Below are 24,067 nucleotides of genomic sequence, written 5' to 3'. Positions count from 1 at the left end.
TTTTTAAAAATATTCCTCAATTTACAGGCAAAGATGAACCTTCTCCAAAGGTATTATAAGAAGGCAGTAGCCAGTAAATGTGCAGATGTAGAAGAACTGAGGAAAAAAATCTTCATGAGCTTCTACCATGCAGCTTCCTCTGTCGAAGTGCCCAACCATGCATCATGTTACAGTACGCACTTACTGATTTTTGTCGTGTCTGATCATCGTGTTGATGGGTCCTCTAGAAGAAGGGTCCTTTAGCTGATGGGTCCTCTAGCGGAAGGGTCCTTTAGCTGATGGGTCTTCTAGCTTATGGGTCCTCTAGCTGATGGGTCCTCTAGCTGATGGGTCCTCTAGCTGATGGGTCCTCTAGCTGATGGGTCCTCTAGCTAATGGTTCCTCTAGTTGAACGGTCCTTTTATTAATGGAGCCTTGTTAATGTTTCCTCATGTTGTTGGGTTTTTTCTTGCTGGGTCCTGGTGATTACATAGAGAAGATGTTAAGAAATAAAGTCCATGCTTATTCCAGGAACAAATCATATTCTAAAAACACCATCCACACACAGAAACCACACAATTTTACACAATTTAATTTGTGTATTAAAGAAGACTATTTATTTCTAATTAATCATTCATTTAACTGGAACGATCTATATATTTTCCAATTTTTTCCTTGGTGTCACCCCACAAAATGGTGTCACCTAGTGCGGTCAGCACCCCCAACACAACGCCCCTGCCTAGGGTGTAATTCGGAAATCTTTCTCGTTACTTGTTTTAAAAATGTAATACTACATCACATAAATACAACGCGTTTCTATACGTATTCTTTTCTTTGATATGTTTTAAAAAGATGGTGACCCCCCATGCTTCTTAAACAACTCACAAAGAAAGAGATAACTAGTCTTTGAAACTTGTATTTTATTAAATAAATAAGATGCCTCTAACGAGGAAGCTTATTTTACCGATTGTTTTTAATTCATAGTCACCCCCCCCTCCTCCCCCCCTCCACAAACACACACACCACTCGCCCCATCTATTTACCTTAGTGTGGGTGGACGATGATTAAATTATTTATTTCATATTTGATTTTAATATTGCGTTCTATATTGTCCGTGCATGACACATATTCAAATATTATCCTCTATTAAGAGGAAGTAACTAAGCTTGGATGACGCTGTTGAAAGTATTAATAGAGTTGTCGCGCTTGACAAAGAAAACATTTTTATTGCCCCTGTTAATTTTATGACAGTAGGCTACGGCCCTAGCGGCAGAGTTTCTTCCAGGCATCTCTTCGGGGAAGCCCCCCCGAAAAATTTTTACCGCCTCCCCGAACGAAATGAAATTTATATAATTTATATAGAAATTATATACTTTTAACAGTGTCCGCCCCCCCCGAAGAAAGTTTACCGCCCCCCCGAAGATTTCAAGTGCCCCCCCGGAGAAAAAAGTCTGGAAGAAACACTGCCTAGCGGGATTAGCGAAAGGGGGAGGGGGGGGGGGGGGACCGAACAGTTATGAGTAGTGGTAGATGGTTCAAGTAGTGTGATGTCCCACTCTCGCATTTAAAAATAAACCGGTAGTGATCTCCCCTAAACTTTCTCGAATATTCTTATATAAAACAACAGTGGATGGTAACTGGGGATATAGTTATGATTTTTAATCCATTTTAAATACTGAAACTTTTAAAAATAGAATAGAATCTCAGTAAAAAACAATTGCGCACCAAGCGAACGCCTAATAAAGGTGTGTATAATAGTGCGCAATAGTATTAGTACTTAATAAATTTACATTAGTTTTTTGAGAAATCGGAAGTAGCGTAAATTACTACTTCCGGTCAACGGAAATTACTCAAAATTTAACAGAAGGTAGAGAATTAGATCTTTTACTTACATGTGAAATTTCATTTATCTATCTGAAATAGTACTCAAAGTAGAAAAAGTACCACTTCCGGTTGTTGGAAATCGCTCAAAAGTTGATACGGTTCTACGATTTTGATATAATACTTATATATGAAATTTCATCAACCTAGCTGTAACGGTACTCAAGTTATCGTGTTTACACACGGACACACAGACACACAGACACACACACAGACACACACACAGACACACACACACACACAGACATACGGACAAGATTGCAAAATTATGTTTTTCCGTATCATTGAGGTGTAAAACGTCGAGATTTGTAAAAATCTCGATTTTTTTTTGTACGATTACAATACTTTCTCTATACTACGTATATACGAGAAAGTAAAAATGTAGAATTGAATAAATTTAACATGTTTTATTTTAAGTCGAAATAAAAGCAGATCTGTCTTACTCAATGTTGATCCTAATCAAAGACAAATTGATAGAAAGATAATTTTATTTAAAAAAAAATCCAATTTAAAATACATAAATATGAAAAGCTGTTTTGTGAGGTCTTACCGGGACATGGGGGCAGGCGGTATTAATGACGTCCTACTTGTATGCTGCAAGGTGTAATGACATCCTACTTGTATGCTGCAAGGTGTAATGACATCCTACTTGTATGCTGCAAGGTGTAATGACGTCCTACTTGTATGCTGCAAGGTGTAATGACGTCCCATTTATATGCTGGAATATGTAATGACATCCTAACTGTATGATGGAATATTAATGATGTTCTTATTTTATGCTGGGATGTGTAATGACGTATTAATTGTATGCTAGAATGTTTAATGATCCGATATGTATGCGTGATTGTATAATGACGTCATATTTATATTATTAAATGTATAATGACGTCCTAGTTGTATGCTGTAATGTGTGATGACGTCCTAATTGTATGCTTGAATATGTAATGGCGTTCTAATTGTATGAAAGAATATGTAATGTCGTCTTATTTATAAGCTGGGGGGTGTAATGAAGTCCTAATTATATGGTAGAATGTTGATAACGTCCTAATTATATGCTGGGATGTGTAACATCTTTCTAATTGAATGTTGGAATGTTTAAAACCAAACATCTATTTGTATGCTAGGATGTGTAATGACGTCCTAATTGTATGCTGGGACGTGTAACATCTTTCTAAATGAATGCCGGAATGTTTAAAACCAAACATCTATTTGTATGCTAAGATGTACAATGACGTCCTAATTGTATGCTAAGATGTATAATGACGTCCATATTTAATGCTGGGATGTGAAACGACATCCTAATTGTATGCTGTAATGTGTAATGACGTGCTAATTGTATGCTGTAATGTGTAATGACGTGCTAATTGTATGCTGTAATGTGTAATGACGTGCTAATTGTATGCTGTAATGTGTAATGACGTGCTAATTGTATGCTGTAATGTGTAATGACGTGCTAATTGTATGCTGTAATGTGTAATGACGTGCTAATTGTATGCTGTAATGTGTAATGACGTGCTAATTGTATGCTGTAATGTGTAATGACGTGCTAATTGTATGCTGTAATGTGTAATGACGTGCTAAATGTATGGTGGGAGGTGCAAGGTTGACTTACTTTTATGCTGGAGTGTGGAATGATGTCCTACGTGTAAGCTTGGAGGTGTAATTACGTCTTAATTGTATGCTGGGATATATAATGACGTCCTAATTATGTACTGGAATGTCTAATGACGTCCTACGTGTGTGCTGTAATGGGTGATGAGGTCCTAATTATATGCTAAAATGTGCAATGACGTCCCGATGGTTTGATGGAATGTGTAATGTCGTCCTAATTGTAAGCTGGGAAGTGTAATGACGTTCTACTTGTAGGCTTGGGGGTTTAATGACGTTCGTATGGTAAGCTGTGAGGTGTAATGACATCTTAATTGTATGCTGGGACGTCCTAATTATGTACTGGAATATGTGATGACGCCCTACTTACATGCTTAATGTGTAATGATGTCCTACTTGTAGACTGGGAGGTATAATGACGTCCTAATTGTTTGTCATTTGAAAGTAAGTGATTTTGTGGTCTATGTTTGGTTGGTTGTCTGTTAATGGGTTAGTTGTTGTTCGTTGGTCTGTTGTCAGTTAATGGTGGTAACTTATGTTCGTTGGTTTGTGGTAGTTTGTTTATAATATTTTGTTTTTTGTTTACTGTATACATATACACGCCCGCTACGCACTTACTGATTTTCATTGTGTTTGATCATCTTGTTGATCTAGCAGATGGAGCCTCTAGCTGATGGGTACACTAGCTGATGGGTCCTCTAGCTTATTGTTCCTCTAGTTGATCGGGCCTTTTATTGATGGAGCCTTGTTGGTGTTTCCTCTGTTGTTGGTTTTTTTGGTGATGGGTCCTATTAATTACATAGAAGCAATGTCCAGAAATAAACAGTCCTTGCTGATCCCACGAACAAATCATAATCCCCACACAGAATCTACACACACAGAATGAACAACAGAATCCAGTCAACTTACACAATTTAATATTTCTACCGAAAACAGCAAAGCGATACAGTTGAGCTAATTTATCTTGGGAAGTCTTTTCAATAGCCAACACACGTTAAGAAATTTCCCATATCAAAAATAAAAAGTAAAATAGCTGTTGAACACACCATGTCATAGGTTTTGACATGCGTGTTAAGTTTAATCTATTCTCCTTCACACCCCCCTCCCTCCATAGTCCGTGCCACCAGTGGTTTACCTTTTCCCATCTCTCATTGTTCGTCCCCTGAACACTAGCTCAGCCACCCACATGTCAAAACACACCAGCACTTGTTAACCTTGCACTAGACACTGTCCTACACCCACCCATCGAACATACACGAATGTCAGACAAGCTCACTACACATTGTTTACACGTAGCACTTTCACGTACACACAAAACTCCGTCATCACACAACCGATCTAACTGTAGTCACCAGACAACATACACATATATCAGTATATATTTGGTAACAAACTTAGAACTTTTTAAAACTATGTTCTGTATCACTAAAGCATCCATCGACATTGTGAAGTACATAGGGTATAATTCTGAAATCTTTCTCGTAACTTGTTTTAAAAATGTAATACAACATCACATAACTTCCAGCGCGTTTCAATTTAGAATTTATGTATTATTTCTTTAATATGTTTTAAAAGGAAGGTAGAATTTTTTCCCATACGTTCAAACGATATTGCAAAAAGAGAACTAGTCTTTGAAACTTGATGTTATTTTATTAAATAAATAAGATGCCTCTAACGAGGAAGCTTATTTTACCGATTGTTTTTACTTCATAGTCACCCCCTCCCCCCCCCCCCCCTCCACACACACACCACTCGCCCCATCTATTTACCTTAGTGTGGGTGGACGATGATTAAATTATTTATTTCATATTTGATTTTAATATTGTGTTCTATATTGTCCGTGTTGGGAGGGGGGGGGGGGGGGTGGCATGACATACCCTTATCACATAGTCACATATTCAGATATTATAATCCTCTCTTAAGGGGAAGTAACCAAGCTTGGATGATGCTGTCGACAGTATAAAAGAGTTGTCGCGCTTAACAAAAAATAAATATACATGTTGCCCCAGTTAATTTTTTAACACGGTTTTTTTTATGACAAAAAACGTGGGTCGGGCAGATTTATGATTAAAGCGAAAACGTAGCCACGTTTTTTGTCATCAAATGTATGAACAATCATCACAAGAACCTGCACAGCTCGAGGAAGCACAAAATCTACGAGCAGTCATTGGTAGATCCCCTAGGGTCGGAAGAAAAATTTATTTTCTACTTTTTAGTCCACAAGAAAAACGTGGTTTTTTAAAAAGTTTGTTTTAAGTATTTTATTATGACAGTAGGCCTACGCCTACAAGAGGAGGGGGTAAAAAAATCATTAAAAAAACGTTTTAATAACAAGCTTTTATGTAATAATGCACTAAAAAGTAGAAAATAAATTATAGATTACTATTTAAATAACTATAAAGAAAAGCGTGGGTCACTTTAGTACTTTAGTACCTATTGGATACCTTTACTAATATTTGAGAAGAGACCCACGCTTTTCTATATAGACCTATACTATCTAGTATCTAATCTATATAGTATATTTCCTATAGACGTATACGAAAAAGTAACAACTTAAAAAAGGTAGGACCTAATAAATTTTAAATATCCTAAGCAATGACAGTATACAAAACTTACCTCGACCCTCGTCGCTAATGCAATGCTGTTGTGTAGGTCGTCGTTGTTTCACGTCCTTAAGAAAGATAACTTATCCAGAGACATGAAATACGAGCACCATTTAATTGGAACCCTCGTCATCAATGCAATGCTGTTGTGTAGATCGGCGTTGTTTCATGGCAAAGAGAACGATAAGTCATCCGAACACATGAAATATGAGCAACATTTTATTGGAATTCCTAAATTCTAGGTCTCAGTTCAAATGATACGCGCCTGTTCTACATTAACAGATGGACTACACGGCGCATGACATCTCAGAATGTTGTGTCACACTACACACAATGAACTCTTACTATCCCAGGCACTCGTCAAAACAAACACGAGTACTGGATGACCTTGTATTTGCCACTGTGCTACACCCACAATTGCATCAAACACAGACGTCACACAATCTCACTACACATTCTTTACAGTGAGCGATTTCGGGTAAACTACACACAAACCACGTCGCCAGACACGCCAGTTTCTATTGTCACACCAGCCTCCACTAGAATCTATATTTAGTGATCACCATTTATGACTTCAACACGGGTGAGGGGGGGGGCGAAAAAAAATCGACTTTAGTGTCACTTTTGGCTGTGTAGTTTGGCGCCCAGAGTTAACCAGTGGCTACCACTCGACTCCACAGCAACTGTCGAATGCCGCACGGGAGGTACAGGACCGCCTCGCCTAATACCATTATCCCAGAGGCGTAGCGACCTTTCCTGGCGCCCGGGGACAAACTTTCGATTTGCACCCCGTTGAACTTTTCGTTTGCACCCCCCTCGAACTTTTCATTTGCACCCCTCCTCAAACTTTCAATTTGTTTTTCCAACCTATTTTGGCGCCCCCCCCCCCCCAGGTCGGTGCACTGGGATATATGTCCCCCCCCCCCTCGCTAAGCCTCTGCATTATCCCGATCCCACCTACCCCTCGTCATTAAAGTCCACCCCCCCCTATGAGTATCGATTGTGAACTCCCTGTATTTTTAACGTTGTACTCAAGACGGGAACTATAAACAATAAAAACCCTGTCCAGTGGCGTAGCTAGGATTTTTGGGCCCCTATGCAAAAAGTGTTAGTGGGCCCCTCAGAGGCGTAGCGACCCTTCCCGGCTCCCGTGGACAAACTTTCGATTTGCATCCCCCCCCCCCTCAGATTTTCGATTTGCACACCCCCTCAAACTTTCGAAAAAGGGCCCTATTTGCCTTGGGCCCCTATGCCTTGCTTACGCTAGCTTTACGGTAGCTACGCCACTGACCCTGTCCTCGCCTATGGTTATGACCAGATTATTTCCTACCATCATACTGGAATTTGCCAGTGAACATTCTATCAGTTTGGATCACTTTGTTTAATGAAATAAGTGCTTATAATGTCACCAACTGTACAGCTGCTGCAAGTCTACAGAGAAATCTATTACAAACTTATTAAAAACATTTCAATCTTCCCAAGGCTTTTACCAGACACTTAGCAAGTTGAACAGATGCCAAAAAATCTGCAGTGGTCAAATAAAAAAAACGAGCCGGCCCGCGGCATAACATACGCCGCTATTTAGTTGTTGTTTTTTTTCTACTTTTCAGTAATTCAAAATTTGTGAATTCGACAGTACCAACGCTGCCACTGAAAATATTTCTTTAAAACACTATAAGTAGCTCGTTAAGGACCAAAGGACCATAACCCCCCCCCCCCCTTCCTTTCCCCCCCTCCCCCCACGTTTAAAATCGTTGGCTCTGCTTGTAAACATTTAGAGTGAACACAGCTCACTAAAACCATGTAGGGGTGGGGAGGTAGGGAGCGCGTTTACAGCTTGTTTTCTAGGCGCGTTTGCAGCTTGTTTTCTAGCGGCTCCCAGAAGAGAATTATATATATAGATAGATATCTAGGCATTTATTTTTGAAAGATGAGGTTAGAAAAGTATTATCAGGGGAGAAAAAACATGATATTCAGTTTAGCTGATTACCTCCCTTACATATTGTAGATATGGCTGATTTCAGTTAAACAATTTATCCTGAATTGCACATGTAAAAATTCTACGCAATTCCGTTCTGATAACCAATCACCAGGTAACATTCTTGACCTTCAACCCCCTTACACTCGTTTTTATCAATTTTCAAAGACTTAAAAGATATAAATAAATAATTTAAGGCTGTGCACTCATATTCAAAGGCAATGTGAAACCCCATTTTGGTTGAGAAATGAAGAAAGCACTCACACACACAAAAAATAGAACACAATAGTAATCATATTCTATTTTTATTACCTTGTATTTCTTCCGCAGGTTAAAAAAAAGGTTTACATAATTTATCATCGTCATTGAATTCTTACAGATTAATCCTGACATGAAATTGTATTTAACCAAACATACTGATTGGCCATCAATTTTTTTAATAAAAATAAACAGGAACCATTTAACTTAATGAGCTTATACAAGAAATGGTAGTATTTATTTTTAAGAAATTTATGTATGATCAGTTGTAGATTATGTATGCTACTGAATTATATATAAAACACATTTTGATTTATTATAAAATTCAATATTGTCCACTTGTATTAAAAAGGTGTGCTTTGAATGATCAAAACAACAGATTTGATCTGATAAAAACTTACACAAAAGTGTGCTTCACACAGGTAATAATTCTTAGCTTATTTACAAAAACTGACCACGACCACCATATTTTTGTTGATTATTAAATTTTTCATATTCCACAACAGCTGCCTTGTAAAACTTGTGTAGCAATGATTAAAAGCCTAACTGCACCCGACTTATCCTATTATTATATGACCCGTGTAACTGGTGTAGCAATGAACTACATTCTACCTAAGCCTGACTTTCCCTGTTACAATATGACCCGTGTAACTAGTGTAGCAATGAACTACGTTCTACCTACGCCTAACTTTTCCTGTTACAATATGACCCGTGTAACTAGTGTAGCAATGAACTACATTCTACCTACGCCTGACTTTCCCTGTTACAAGATGACCCCCGTGATTATGGTATAGCTATGAATTCTAGTCAAGCTAAGCCTGGCTCTCCCTGTCATCATGCGCCATCAAAGGTCATCCAACGGGTCACTGCCAGTCCTCATCTGGATCCTCTTCAAGGAACAGCTCCTCTGGTCTTGTGTCCGCCATTGTCAGGATGTTCTCAAACTGGGACCAAGCCTTGCTGTGATGGGATCCTTCCCAGTACACCTTGCCACAACTGGAGCAGATGAGGAACTCTGGGATTGATGAGAACACTTCCTGTTTGGGTATGGTTTCCATCTGTGGGTGGAAGTTTAAAATTAGAGACTAGTTGCAAGATAAAATAATTCCTAGAGTTCAGAAGTTCAAATCAATGTGAGACTACAATGAAATGCAGTCCACATTCAAGCTGGCAACATATCATAAAAGGTTGCTGAGGTTTTATCTATGCACTTAGTAGGACAAAAAGGTGGAATGGTATAACACATGATTGCTCAAGGCAACTGGTTCAAGTATTTAGGATCAGTCCAACAACTCTGATGGGTAACTAAGCAGGGCACAAAGTTTACTAGGCTCACACACATCTGTTAGAAGCTCAAGTCATCAAAGAAAACAAACTCTACCATAAATTTTTTTTACTTTCCATATGTTGAAAGATATTTGAATACATATCTTTTTATTAAAAGGCATAAAAATCTATCACGCTGAGTATGGAAAATTATCAAAGCTTAAATAATAAATTAAATTAACAAGAAATCCATGTACCTCCATGTTTTAAAAACTTATCTATATAATCATAAGTGCAAATTAATAAGCAATACAGTTATTATAACAGTAAATTCACAACCAGTCCCAAAATAATAGATGAAAATTAATAATCCCTCAACAATACTTCCGTAAGTAAGCAGTCCACAGATGATAACTGTAATTAAGAAAAATTAATGAAAAAAATTAAAACAAAGAGCATGAGTGATTTCTACCTGAATTCTGGCTCTGTTGTGAAGTAAGGTGATGGACACAGGGTCAATGCCGTAGTTCAAGAACTTTGACCGTGAACTTTGATCTATGCTGTATGTAGGAAGACTGTCACACTGTTGGCTAGAACTAGGCCCACTGAACTGCTGTTGTTGGAGGTGATAGCTGTACAGCATGTCCATATCTGTGCTGGGTATCTTCACAAAATCTGAACAGTTGCAGGCCTGGGGAAGGGAGGCTACTCTGGTAAAGTACAACCATCTATTCAGTCCCTTTATAACAGTTAATACATTTTATCTAAATTCATGCTTTTTAAAGATAAGAATCTGTAACTACATAAAATAATTAAATAACAGTCATCAAGCATTTCATTAAAATGAAATTAATACTTTTTCCTCTAAAATCGTTAAATGTTATTACTAGTATTAAACTTGCTTTGACAAGATGACTGAATTATTATTTAAATTAAGTCTAGACATAGCAAATGAAATAAATAATAAAGTTGCATATTTTTATCAATTTTATTGATTTAACTTCATGACAAAATGTCATGAGAATAAAATAATTTTTTTAGAACTGTTATTTGCTGGCACTAATAATAATTTGGAAAAGATAATTTATAATGTTTAAAAATTGGCTATCAGTATAGTTTAATTTTAAAAAAAATAAACATAACTGTAAATAAATTATATGAAAATTTATCATACTCACAGCACATCGAGTAAAAATGTCCTCTTTGGTGACCCTGACATTGAAATATTTGAGAACCTCTAGGCACTGGTCTCTGGCACTGATGTCATGGGGAACACGGTAACATTGGTTGGCTCCCACTTCACTGACAACCTGCAGTAGTAGTACACAAACTATTGGTCCACATAAGAGTATAGTAGTACACAAAATATTGGTCCACAGAATAATATTGTAGTACACAAAATATTGGTCCACAGAATAATATAATAGTACACAAAATATTGGTCCACAAAATAATATAGTCGTATTGGTTTTTAGCGCAATTTCCATTCTGGAGAATTGCGTTTATTTATGAATAAGGATGGACAGTGTTATTTACATACCTGATCATACACTTTCCCTGAAGTCAAAATTATGCGATTTTCACTTCTGCTAATCTGGAACAGAAAAACATTTGTGCAAAATATTACATATTAATTAAAATACCTGATAGTTTTAATAGCTTAAAGTAAAAAAAGTTTTAAAAACTAGAACTTTAATAGGCACAATAAAAGTTGACAAATATGTGAACTGCTTTTAGCAGACTGCCTCCTTATTCCTGACAATAATATTCTATAAGGTTAACTCCTATAGGGCCCCATTATACCCCAATAGTTTCAGTCAACTACACTTGTGACAATATAGGCTCTTCTCAAAAGGGGTTGTCATTTGCTAAGGTTGTGTTGTGGGAGTTCAATAAGCTCCCAGCTTGCATTAATCACCCTCTGGGCAATTTTAAGCTCCTTTAGAATATTATGTTCCCACAATAGATCAAGCGCTTGTATAAAATCTCTAGCTATTTATGCACTTTGTCAATACATTCAGCACCCACTGATACATTATGCTCCTCTTGCACACATATGCTTTTATCTAATGCAAGAGTTACATTTTGTTATAAGCCATATATGTGATTGTCATACATGTGGCATTTTTTGGGTCAAATATATGGTAATCTTTACATGAGGGGGCAGTGGGTAAAGTTCCCTCTTGTTCCTTCAATTTCATTTTATCAAAAATGACATATGTACATTTTAATATTTATTATTTATTTCAGTTTTTGGGTCCCTAAATGGCATGGGCCCTTTACATCATGGTGACTGCTGTATTGGTTTCACATCTCAGATCCACATACTAGTGTATGCTTTACTAATAACCAGACCGAACATAAAATTGTGATAAACAAATGGCACCAACCTTTACTGCATCAGAGTGCCTCTGTGTGCTGCTCAAGATGACAGTGTCCACCCCACAGCTCCGCAGCTGGCTGCCAAGTCCCTGCAGCATGGTGTCGCACACAACACGCAGGTCACTGGGAGACTTGACACCACCTGCGACAAAACTGGACGGCTGTTTCTGATGTCAAATGTTTAGGCCATTAGCGAATTTCAACAGTACTACTGTGCATTCATGAAATACATTCTTACAAAGCAGAGTTTAATTTGCCATTATAGGACTATTATTAGATGCATTTTCATGAAATAAGACAGAATATTCTATAGCTATTAATTATCAGTTGGTGTTTTTAACACAACAATAACTGGATTCTACCTAATATTTTGTAAATTGTGACATGATAATTGATGTATGCATTAAATTATGTGTTACATTTCACAATGACTTGCATTTGTGATACCACATCTATTCCTTTTAGTAACTGTTAATTTCCACTAAGCAATTTAAATAGATATTTGTTGATTTTCACTTTTAAATTAAATAACCTATTGGTTTTGTAATACCATTTAATGACATGGTTCAAACACTATTTACAAAGATATTTTACTGAATTTGTATTTAAACTTAATGAAATATAACTATTAGTATTGTTATATAAATAAAAAATGTTATTATAAAACACATTGTTTCTTTACTGTATTTTAAAAACTTACTGATTTTGGATATTTATTTGCACTAGCTGCCATCTTTTTCTTTCTGTCCATTCGTGTTGTCATCTTAAGAGAAACTGGTGGTTCAAGCTCAGACCTGCTAAGCCCTAAACTTTGACCTTTAAGCAGAAGGGCCTTGTAGACTTCTATCAGCACATACGCATCCAAGGCTGTAATGTTTGTGAGTACATTTTGTATAGAGCGTGCAGGTAAATAAAAAAAAAAGAGACCAACATTATTTAAAAGTTTGTAAAAAAAAAGGGTAAAGGTAAATACTAAGTCAGACTAACATAAGGGTAAACTTAATCTTCAAAGTTAGAAAGTTTATCTTCAGATATGTATGCCAATCTTTATTTTAATTATAGGATAAATGTTACTGCTGAAATATAAAATTGCATGGTTAAAATGGTAGAACCCTTGAATGCTAACCCAAAATGACCACGATATCCTTTCAGCCACAGAAATATGAACTCTACTTTATCTACCTAATGGTTATTTAATTGGTAATACTAAAACTACAGATTTATAATACTAAAACTTCAGATCTATAATACTAAAACTTCAGATCTATAATACTAAAACTTCAGATCTATAATACTAAAACTACAGATCTATTTAAAAAATCTGAGTTCCCAATGGAGAATAGCACTGATAAAATAATGGGGTTGCATGGTCAGCACTAGCCTAGCTGCCTTTGCTTTCCCTGACTTGGAGTCAGGTACTACTGTGTGACCCTCACCTGCGTAAGTGATCTGTGACTGCCTGAGGGGGCGTTTCTCCCAGTTGGACATCTGCTCACCCTTGCTGAGGGGTTTGCCCAGTGTCTTCTTGACCAGCAAGCTCAAGCCCTTCTCATCTTGTTTGTGAAAGGGATCACTCTGTGTCGGCCTCGTCTCTTTAGGGTCCTCGTCAGTGACTGCACCTACGTGAAACCACATCAATAAGATTTTAAAAGTGTTGCAAAAAATGTACTGACGATTTTCACCAACTCATTTTGTATGACACATTATCAATATTTCAAGATATTTTAAAATGTGTTATAGAAAAAGAAAAGACAACTTCTTTGAACAAACTCTAAATTAAAATGTACATACTTTCATCTTCAGTAGGCTGTGAAGTGCTTGCTGTGGCTTCATTAGTATCAGAAATGATCTGAAACATGCAATTTTCAATATTTTTATTGTGTGTCCATACATAATTAATAAGATAATATTTATTTTAAAATGCGACAATTTTAAGGATGCTTCACTCTTTAAAAACTTAAAGAGATCCCAGTTATGGTTAAGAAAAGAAAATCAATTCAAGCATGTAAATGACGACAGTAAAAAATAATTCCATGGTCATGTAATGTCACCATTATACTTTTTTTTTAAAAAGAGTTCCTGATTATCAGTGCCACTGTATTTAGATTTTGTTGTATTATTCAATCCTTCTACCACTAAAAAAAACCTGGTGTTACCTTTTTAGCCAGCTTCTCCAAGTCTACGACCCTGACCATTTTAAGAATGGGCTCTCTAATACAAGGTAGTGTTTTAGATAGCATCCGTAGATCTGTATCAAGTCCATAACCTACAAGGTCATTTTAAAATAAAGCATAAACTTTCCTAATACCAATTATAAGCATAATGACCTTTTAATGAAATCCAATTTAGAATAAAATATTTATAAAAGATAGTGCAACTTTTGCTTAAACTTCTTTGTATATAATATCCAATTTTTTTCCCTTTTAGTTAAAGGTCCCTTGGTTTTAAAGTGTTTTGATATATGGTAGTTATTTACTTAGATAACCAAGAATATAAAATCAAATTGCAAACAGAGAAGAGTTAGTTTATAACTAATGGGATAATATTGAGTTACAGGTTGGTAATAAAAACACAGGGTTGAATAACAATGATAGCAAACATGTTCTTCAATATTAATACAGCTTGACGGAATGTCAATCCGCCTAACGGTGTTAAATTAAAAAATTTTGTAGAAATAATTTTCAACAGCATTCTACATTGTGGGTATAAGAAAACCCTGTAAATATCGAACCTATTTTTAAAACCTTGTCGTCGTCTAACGGTGTTAAATTAATTTGTTTTTGTAGAAATAATTTACAAGAAAATTCTACAATATGGGTATAAGAAAAAAACCTGTAAATCTCCCACCTATTTTTAAAACCTTGTCGTCACAAAAAATGGCTGTGGCTATGTTGACCCAGTCCTCGTCGTGCAGGAGGTTCTTCAGCTGCATGAAGTCGACCAGGAAGATGTGGTCACTGACAGCTAGCTGGAGCAGCGAGACTCTCTCTGGGGTCGTACCCATGCAGGGCTTCCACTCGGAGTCAATGCCAATCATTGTCTCAGGCTGCAGGCAAACAATATGTGATATTTCATTTCAAAAGTTTGGGGCTAAAAATTAAATTACGTAAAAAAAAAATTAAATATAGAAAATATTACACAAATAAAATATATGCATTGTCTCTTTTTTCGACAGTGATTAATTAATATTTATTAAAATGATTAGAAAAACTTAATAATTAAGTATTTATTCATAGCGATCACCACGCCTCCAATTTTATAAAGGTTAACTATCTCATCATTTTTATAACTTATCAGATTGCCATATGCCAAGTTTATTGTGACTGAACTACATTTTGACAATGCATAGTAAATCTTCAAAGCTTGGCATTCTTTCTTATTGTAAAACATTATTTGTGTTTGCTTGTAACACAAAACTGTCTAAAGATGACACTTTATGTACTTTTATTTAAATACCTGTGCAATTCTCTGTAGGCAAGCCTCAAGTCTCTCTCTGTTGTCCACCAGAGTAATCTGCTCTTGTGACAGTGGGAACTGGTAGTAGAGGTTGTCAGTGCTGTCCATGTCCCAGCTTTCTTCTGTCTCCACTTCCTTAGGATGCTCCACTTGATACTGGCTTGTTTCTCTAAGGACACATTACAGCTGTTAAGTCACATTATTTTGTTTTAAATAAAAACACTGGAGATTTTCATAGTTAGGCCTAAGAACATCATTTGATACTGGCTTGTTTCTCTAAGGACACATTACAGCTGCTAAGTCACATTATTTTGTTTTAAATAAAAACACTGGAGATTTTCATAGTTAGGCCTAAGAACATCACTTGATACTGGCTTGTTTCTCTAAGGACACATTACAGCTGCTAAGTCACATTATTTTGATTTAAATAAAAACACTGGAGATTTTCATAGTTAGGCCTAAGAACATCACAATGCAAATTATAAATTTTAAAACTGATACTGTATTAAAAATTAAATCAAGTAGAACTTAGCAAAACAACTTCATTTAATTGTCATAACAACAGAAAAACCTACAACAAAATGAACAATGGAAGGATTTAAAAACTTTTCTGGTAAAGGACATATTTAGGATCAAGTATGTGCTTCCCTTACTAAACATAAGCAAAGAAATAGCTTGAGGCCTGATGGCACATGGGGCAGATAAGAATAGTTCAACTGTTTCTTTAACCTCTGCATAGGAAAGGATTTAATGTTCAGCACTATGCAAAGCCACCTCTACCTTCCTAGGCTCCATTGATATCTATGGTAGCTGGGTAGAATTTAAGTTGCCCTACAGAACAAATACCCTGAGAACCAAACTCAAGCCTGTTGGGTTAACTGTATGCTCTACCACTGAGCCAACTTAAGACAAACCTGTGTTGAATCCTGGCCTCTACAACAGCGGGGTCTAGAACTGTATCTGGCAGCTTGTATCTCTCTGCCCACTTCACAGCTTCTCCCACATCATTGTAGCTGAGTAGCTCCATGATCAGCTGCTGCTTTAGGCTCAAGTTGTTCCCTACAGCACTCTAAATTTTTTTTAAAATCAATAATCATTAAAAACTCTGCTCAAGTTGACAATTAAAGTTTGTTGATCACATCACTCTAGGTGACCAAAAAATAATTGTTGAAATTGTATTGGATTGACAATAATTCTAAATATCTCCTGATTCAACAAAGCTTTGAAATTACATTTATAACTCACCTCAACCATATCGTCCCATCCATCATACCCAATTGTTTTCTGAGGAAACAATTTCTTATAAGACATTTGTTTTGTAAATTTAAAAAAATTAAAACAAAGCAACATTTATGTATAATATAATGTGACAGACCAACAAAATTATAGTGTAATAAAAACAACTAAAATCACATACAAATATTACTGCTTAAAGGACAGAAATTAATTTTAGTCAAAATTAGGTATCTGTACCTCTATGTAACGTTTGTACAACAAATAACGAATGGCACCCATGGCTCGATTTTCTGAGATATTTGGACAAACCTCTGTAAATAATAAATGTATATTGGTTTTATAAATTATGAATATTTTACAACAAAATAATTATTATTCTCAATGCATTCAACACAATCATGTGACATGCGGTAGTATGTTTCAGTGTCAATTTGAAGATTATATTTTGATATAAACAACAGGCAAGTTGTAAGCATAGCATAATTGGTACTAATTACAAGCATATTGTTACAGTATTAATAACATTATTGGATAAAGTACATCCAATTTTTTATCAATTCATTATAGTACAACATGTGTATTCCTTTTATACAGTTCATAGTAATTTTGAATTCGTCATGTGATTCATAAGTGACAAACAATGGTAAATCTGTAAAAAGTTATTATATTTTTACCAGGAGGAATATCATAAAGTTTCATCAATTTCATCGCAAACTTGCTCAATACTTTTTTGCTTAGTTTTTCAGGTTTGATTGTCTTTAGTCCTGTACTCCTGTAATAGAAGAAAAGAAAATATAATAAATAAAATAGAAATATTTTTCTGAATCATTTAGGTAAATATTGTTTAAAGCATTTCCTTTCTAAATGTTATAAAAATAGCATTTAAAGTATCAGCATCATGATTATTAAATAAAAACTTAGTTGAAAATCAAGCTGTTATTATGGATATCAAAAATTAAAAAAAATATGTAAAAGTAAAATTAATTAATAAATGTGGTTCAAAAAAGTTATTAAAAAGGATAGTGTGACAATACAAGATCATATTTAAATTTTATTTTGCCTATTTCACTGTCAAGGCCAGGATTCACCCATCAACACAAGCAAAAACATATCTTCAGCAAGACACGGAGGTATTTTTAAGTCATTTTTTAAGACATAAGATAAGGCTGAGAATCAAACTCACTGGGCAAATGAGATGACATCTGTGTTGCGGGCACACAGGTGGTCAAGAAGGGAGAGAATCTGGGCCTGCTGGTCAGGTTTGCCCATTACGTAAGCTTCAATCACATTAACCTTATCAGTCAGCAGTAGCGGGATAAGAATCTACAGATAAAAATTTAAAAATAATGAGCATAATCAACAAAACTAAACTAAATTTAAAGCTAATCTCACCTATGTTTTAGAAAGTTTTGTATGATTTAGATTTAAAAGAATAAGCTGGTCTCAAACTGTTTTAGGCTAAATACCTCTTCTTGTGTAAAGTAGGCCTGAAGACCCAACTTAGAAACAATGTGAGCACACTGTAGAAGTAAAAAGAGTTTTCATTAAGACAATAATTATACATGACACAAACAAAATCATCGAGGCAACAAGATAACTGTTTAGTTTAAAGATTAAATGTTTAAACAAAATGGGAGATAATTTAAAAAGGTAGGTTAGTATTTACCTCTGTTAGTTTATTGCGATCAAGTAGACATTTTGTTATAGGCACAAAATATTCATTTCCCATATGATCTAAGTGAAATGCTTTGACAGCAGTGTTGAAAAACGGCATCTGTTTTCCTGTAGTTGCATAGAAAATGCGAACGCGAAGATCCTCATTTAAAAATTCTTCTTCACGTCCTCGACAATGATTCGATGAAGACAACACCCAATTCTGAAACTGTGTTAATATGGCAAACGACAAAGTGACTGTTTTAGCCTGTGAATAGTCAGAGGCATTTGTAATCAAGTAAAATGCCGTTTCCCATGGGTTTGGGCTGCTTTTTAAAATTGCCGACAATTTAGCAAAAAGAGCTTCTCCTTTTAACTGACTGTCTACCAAACGAGGGTCCTTCCAAATGCTTTGTAATTCCTCAATATAATTTTCCAAGACATTATTTGGCAGAGTTTGTTTATGAACAGGAGCTTCCTTCCTAACATTGGCTGCCCAACTCTCAGCAGAGTTTGGTACATAGCTTGAATAATTCCTATCATCCTGCAAGTGGTAAGGGTTATGGTATTGGATAGGATGAGGCATTCTATTCTTATATGGTGACAGCTGAACCAAACCACGCCCATAGCCAGACAAGTAAGACATTCTGGGTCTGTAGGGATCATTGTACATGGGTCTGTAGGGATCGTATGGATGACGATGCGCCATTTTTAATCAACTAGCTTTCTTCCTAAAGAAAAAGATTAATACTTAAGTTATAATTACATGGATAGACAAAAGAAAAATTCAATGAAAATAAAATCAACACAATTAAGTACTAAAGTATTAAAGTAGGCCATGCCTGGCCACAGCCTGATGCCTCCATCTAGGGGGCTCGCCTTTGTCACGAAGAAGTGGCACTTGAAGTTCATCTAGGAATCATGCACCATGGCCGCCTTGGCCGATGACCTGTGTTAGCATTAGTTGTTTGTTGATTTTTGGAGTTTTCTCTCCTGAATGAGTTGCTGCCCCCAAATATCAAGTCTCATCTGCCAAGATAATTTCAGACGCTATAGGCCTACTGTGAGATTACCCAATTTCTTATTCATTAAAAATTAATGTGATAGGCCCTACTATTTCCCATTTTCCAAATCAACCACATATTTCAAATCTACCGAGATTCAGCTACAGTCTAGCTAGTGACAAGTCACTACTGCAATTACTTCATTTAGACTTTTCAATTCTCATGATAATGAATATGATGTTTCTATATTTTTTCCTTAGGCCTAAGCAATTAATTTGAAAACAGGCCTGGCCTATACTACAATCAGTACTAGTATTAGTAGGCCTACAATTACAAATATGGTCTAATAGTAATAGGCCTAAATACTAGAATATCTACTAGATCTACTACTACTACTTCTAGCCACTAGCTAGTGTAGCTACTAGATCTAGCTAGCTTAGCTACATCTGACGACTGACATCAACTCCAAATAAAACATGCTTTTAAAATTTTATTATTTTTAAATGACTAAATTGATTTTATATTTATAGATAATCACATATAATTTTATAACTTCTAGATCTAGAATCTAATGAATCTAGAACTAGATCTAGTTTACTAAACTACACTCAACAGTCAGACTCATACACACATTGACTGCAGCCACACTCAGACTGCACATGAGGACGAGATCTGACTCCTGAGGATTTGTACAAAAAATTTGAAGAAAACTTTTAAATTCTTAAAAAGAAATAATGTAATAGAAATCTATGTATTATTCTATTTATTACCGAATAAATGCAGCATTGATCGTGACAGTCTATTTTAAGTATTTTAAAATAATTGAAATTTATTGTTTAAATTATAAATAGACTACGTCGAAGGAACACAACAAAAACAACACAGCATATCAAAACAATACTTGTTCGTATAATTAAAAAGTCAAACTTTATTCCGAAGATGAGAATTAATTCAAATTATTTTATTTATAATTTGCGTACAATTCTTATTTTAAATTATTAACTAACATTACACTTTGAAAAAGATTTATTTTTACAATTAATTTATAGTTCGGCTATTTTATATTTCCAGCTTTTACTTTTATCCTTTATCAGGAAGCAATCTTTGTTTTGTTAGATCTAGATCTAGATTCTAGATCTAGACTATATAATTTTCTGATCTTCAGATCCGAAGATACAGAACTCCTAAAAAAACAGATGTACACAAACTTACTGCCATTAATTATTTTAATATTTACTTATTTAGGCCTACTAGTTTAGGCCTAAAATATCTACTTATTCAGAAAACAAACCTAAATTTTTCCGTTTTATATCAGCAGCTAATAGCCTACATTTTTTAAAGCATGGTGAGTTGTTTAACGTATTAGTATTAGTATTACTATCCAAATGCGGTGAAATCTAGATCTAGATCTGATCTAGATTCTAGAATCTAGCATCGACTAACTCATCGACTCATTTCTATCACTCACTAATCACTAATAAAAAAAATGACTAGATCTAAGTCTAAAAGTGAAGTCTAAGACTAACTATAGTAGGCTATACTCAAAATACTGCCTATATTTATACCATTAAAGTAAAGAAACAGCTTCGTTGTTTCAATACCACCCTCTCCCCATTTTTTTGCGTATGCTATGTTTAAAATATGTTATTAAAACATGATTAATGATTAATTTTAATAATGAATGTACATGTGAATTGTGCATCTATTATAATTTATATCATTATTTTTGTTTTGCATGATACAGAGTCCAGGGCTTGACCAAGTAGCAGGCTGGAGTCTTGTATCATTTTCAGGACTTGTTTTCACATATTACACTGTGTGGGTGATAGTGTTGGTAAGTCTGTTTTTAACTAGGGTTGCTCAGTCACTTTGAATTTAATGATAGATTTATATATAATTCTCTTCTTGGAGACGATAGAAAACACCAAGCTGTAAATGCGCTCCCTACCACCCCCACCCCTACATGGTCTGGTGAGCTGTGGTTTACGCTAAATGTTTACAATCGTAGAGCCGGGTTTAGTGACAGCTATTAGGGGCAGATAATTTAGTTTGACACGATTTTAAACTTAGGGGAGGTAACTAAGAGGAGGCTGCTTTCACGGGGGGGGGGGGGGGGGGTTATCGTCCTTAACGAGCTACTGATAGTGTTTTAATGCAAATATATTCAATGGCAGTATTGGTACTGTCGAATTCACAAATTTTGCATTACTGAAAAGTAGAAAATAAAACAACTAAATAGAGGCGTATGATACGCCGCGGGTTGGCTCGTTTTATATACTACAAATAATTTGTAAACTTTTGGCTATATCCTTTAGACTTAAACAGCATTACAAAATAAGTAGCATTTTAATTTCATACATATTATCAATTTTATTTACTTGTTTCTAATCCATTATTTTGTTGTCATACGTGTGAAAACACCATTTGTTTTGGTTATGTAACGATGCATTTACTTCTCCCTATATCTTTATCTTCTGCATCAAAAACATAGAAATTAAAGTCACCAATTGACTTTCACTGACATTAAAATTTCAATGTTTTGTTTCTTTCTTCACCAGCCTTTTGTTGACTCAGATCAACCCATTCACAATTTCTTCCTGCCAAGATTTTATGCAATTGCTGGTCCTTTGTTTGCTGGAGTGCTGGCCCTTGTCTTGATTTGTAAGTAGCTTAAGTGTGAGAACTGTGTCTGGCTGGGACATCAGTTAACACATTATGACTAAATATTAAAGATTTTTACAATATTTTATTGCTTGGTGCATTTGCTTGTTTTATTATTTTTTTGCTTTGCATTTGTATACTGTTTTATAATTGTAAGATTTGTGTAAGCAAAGAAAAAACTGCTAATATTTATTGAAAATTAAATCTCATTCAACATTTGAGATCACATTTTTTTTACCTTTTGATATATGTAACCTAATCGATTAGTGTTTGACCTGTAGTCCTGTTGACATTTTACCTCTTTGATACTTAGCAATGATAATACAGAATTCTAGCTTATCTAGTGTGTATTATCTCTCAAACCACCCTTTCCACCCCACCCCCCCCCCCCCACCCACCCCCAAAAACAAAGTAAACTTAGAATATCTGTTACTTGATGTGACATGTGGTTAGATTTTTGGCCAAAGTATCTTTCAGTTCACCCATCCCTAAACAACTTAGGAGTGATGAAATGTAACTGTGCAATTAGGGTAGAACTATTGAGTATTTAAAATGGGAAGGCATGGCCTAGATGTAGAGCACTACACTGTTAACCCGAAAGTCTTGAGTTCAAATCCGGGTTCAAGTAAATTGAACGTCCCTGAGTCCACCCAGCTCTTGGATACCTAACTCACGTTAGGGAAAGTAAAAGCGACTGGGCATAGTGCTGATCACATTATCCCTTCATATCTGAGTTCAAGAAACATGAACTCTACTTCCTTCATCTGCCAATGGATCATTAGGTCTATAGAGGAATCTTAACTTACAGAGTATTCAAGCTTGCCATTCTATAATACAGATAAAGTAGTTTCTCTTTATTATTTTACTTTTGCTTACTCAAGACAAGACCCAACAAACTACACACTTGAGTGCTCCACCACTTGACCATGCCATCCCATTTGTTATAAACTTTTACAAAAATATATCATATTATCCAAGTGACTTCACTGTGGTCAGCATTTGAGACCAAAGTTCTATAACTAGCCCTCAAACCAGGACACAATCTCATTTACAATTTCATATTCAACTTTCATCCATCTGTTTATCATATTCAACTTTCATCCATCTGTTTATCATATTCAACTTTCATCCATCTGTTTATCATATTCAACTTTCATCCATCTGTTTATCATATTCAACTTTCATCCATCTGTTTATCATATTCAACTTTCATCCATCTGTTTATCATATTTAACTTTCATCCATCCATTTTTTTTTTCCTCTCCACAGTTGCCTTTGTTATCTATGTGAATATCTCATCAAAGAAGACTAAAAAGAGCTGAACATTGTTGGAACATGTTATTGTAAACACACAGTGTTCATTCCGTTTTGTCATATGTTGCTGTATAATTTATTGTAATTTTAATGCATTTACTGCCTTAAATAAAATGTGTTGTGTATTTCTTGAGTGTAATGTGTTTATTTTGAGGTGTGTAACTAGATCAGGGTTGAATAGAAAGCAAGTTACTGATTGAATAGAAAACTTAGATAGGATTGAATCAGTGTTTCTTCCAGACTTTTTTCTCGGGGGGGGGGGGGGGGGGGGGGGGCGGTAAACTTTCTTCGGGGGGGGGGGGGGGGGGCGGACACTGTTAAAAGTATATATTTTCTATATAAATTATATAAATTTTATTTCGTTCGGGGGGGGGGGGGGGCGGTAAAAATTTTTCGGAGAGATGCCTGGAAGAAACTCTGGATTGAATAGAAAAACTAGATCAGGATTGAATAGAAAGCTAGTTACAGATTGAATAGAAAAACAAGCTCAGGATTAAATAGAAAGCTAGTTACAGATTGAATAGAAAAACTAGATCATGATTGTATAAAAAGCTAGTTTCAGATTGAATAGAAAACCTAGATAGGGTTGAATAGAAAGCTAGTAACATTACAGATTGAATAGAAAAACTAGCTGAGGCTTGAATAGAAAAACTAGATCAGCCAGAACTATTTACTTATGAAATTTTTTAACTTTAAAAAAAGCAGGCTTGTTTCATAGGCAAATGAGTGAAATCTATTTTAAATAACATTTAAATGTTTTGTTATAAACATCACTGATGTCAACAACA

General features: G+C 35.3%; 2 protein-coding genes across 3 annotated transcripts; one reads left to right on the top strand and one right to left on the bottom strand.

Moving 5' to 3' along the window:
• Positions 1 to 8,347: 8,347 nt before the first annotated feature.
• LOC131958618 (exonuclease mut-7 homolog) lies at positions 8,348 to 20,203 on the bottom strand. 2 transcript variants are annotated; one of them, XR_009383576.1, is made up of 20 exons: positions 20,075 to 20,203; positions 18,314 to 19,031; positions 18,114 to 18,167; positions 17,831 to 17,970; positions 17,322 to 17,419; positions 16,885 to 16,958; positions 16,657 to 16,695; positions 16,326 to 16,480; positions 15,412 to 15,580; positions 14,803 to 15,001; positions 14,112 to 14,221; positions 13,747 to 13,804; positions 13,392 to 13,574; positions 12,656 to 12,822; positions 11,964 to 12,122; positions 11,114 to 11,167; positions 10,752 to 10,883; positions 10,046 to 10,264; positions 9,090 to 9,365; positions 8,348 to 9,021 (listed from the first exon to the last, which is right to left on the bottom strand). XR_009383576.1 is itself a non-coding variant. In XM_059323751.1 (19 exons), the coding sequence occupies exons 2-19, from the start codon at positions 19,007 to 19,009 to the stop codon at positions 9,171 to 9,173; spliced, it is 2,901 nt and encodes a 966-aa protein (XP_059179734.1). In that variant the 5' UTR covers positions 19,010 to 19,031; positions 20,075 to 20,203; the 3' UTR covers positions 8,348 to 9,170. The 2 variants fall into 2 exon arrangements, 1 of the variants encoding a protein (XP_059179734.1); XM_059323751.1 differs by having other exon boundaries at positions 8,348 to 9,365.
• A 275-nt stretch (positions 20,204 to 20,478) lies between these two features.
• LOC131926833 (dolichol phosphate-mannose biosynthesis regulatory protein-like) lies at positions 20,479 to 23,407 on the top strand. Its single transcript, XM_059282483.1, has 4 exons — positions 20,479 to 20,649; positions 21,049 to 21,138; positions 21,863 to 21,965; positions 23,235 to 23,407. Exons 1-4 carry the CDS (start codon positions 20,647 to 20,649, stop codon positions 23,285 to 23,287), a joined length of 249 nt encoding a protein of 82 aa, XP_059138466.1. The 5' UTR covers positions 20,479 to 20,646; the 3' UTR covers positions 23,288 to 23,407.
• Positions 23,408 to 24,067: the final 660 nt, after the last annotated feature.

The sequence above is a fragment of the Physella acuta genome, unplaced genomic scaffold, assembly GCF_028476545.2.
Source record: "Physella acuta isolate Inbredline_101_S28 unplaced genomic scaffold, ASM2847654v3 ptg000086l, whole genome shotgun sequence".
Lineage (NCBI taxonomy): Eukaryota > Metazoa > Mollusca > Gastropoda > Physidae > Physella > Physella acuta.
The sequence above is the reverse complement of the archived record's forward strand: the minus strand, read 5'-3'. Positions and strand labels throughout refer to the sequence as shown.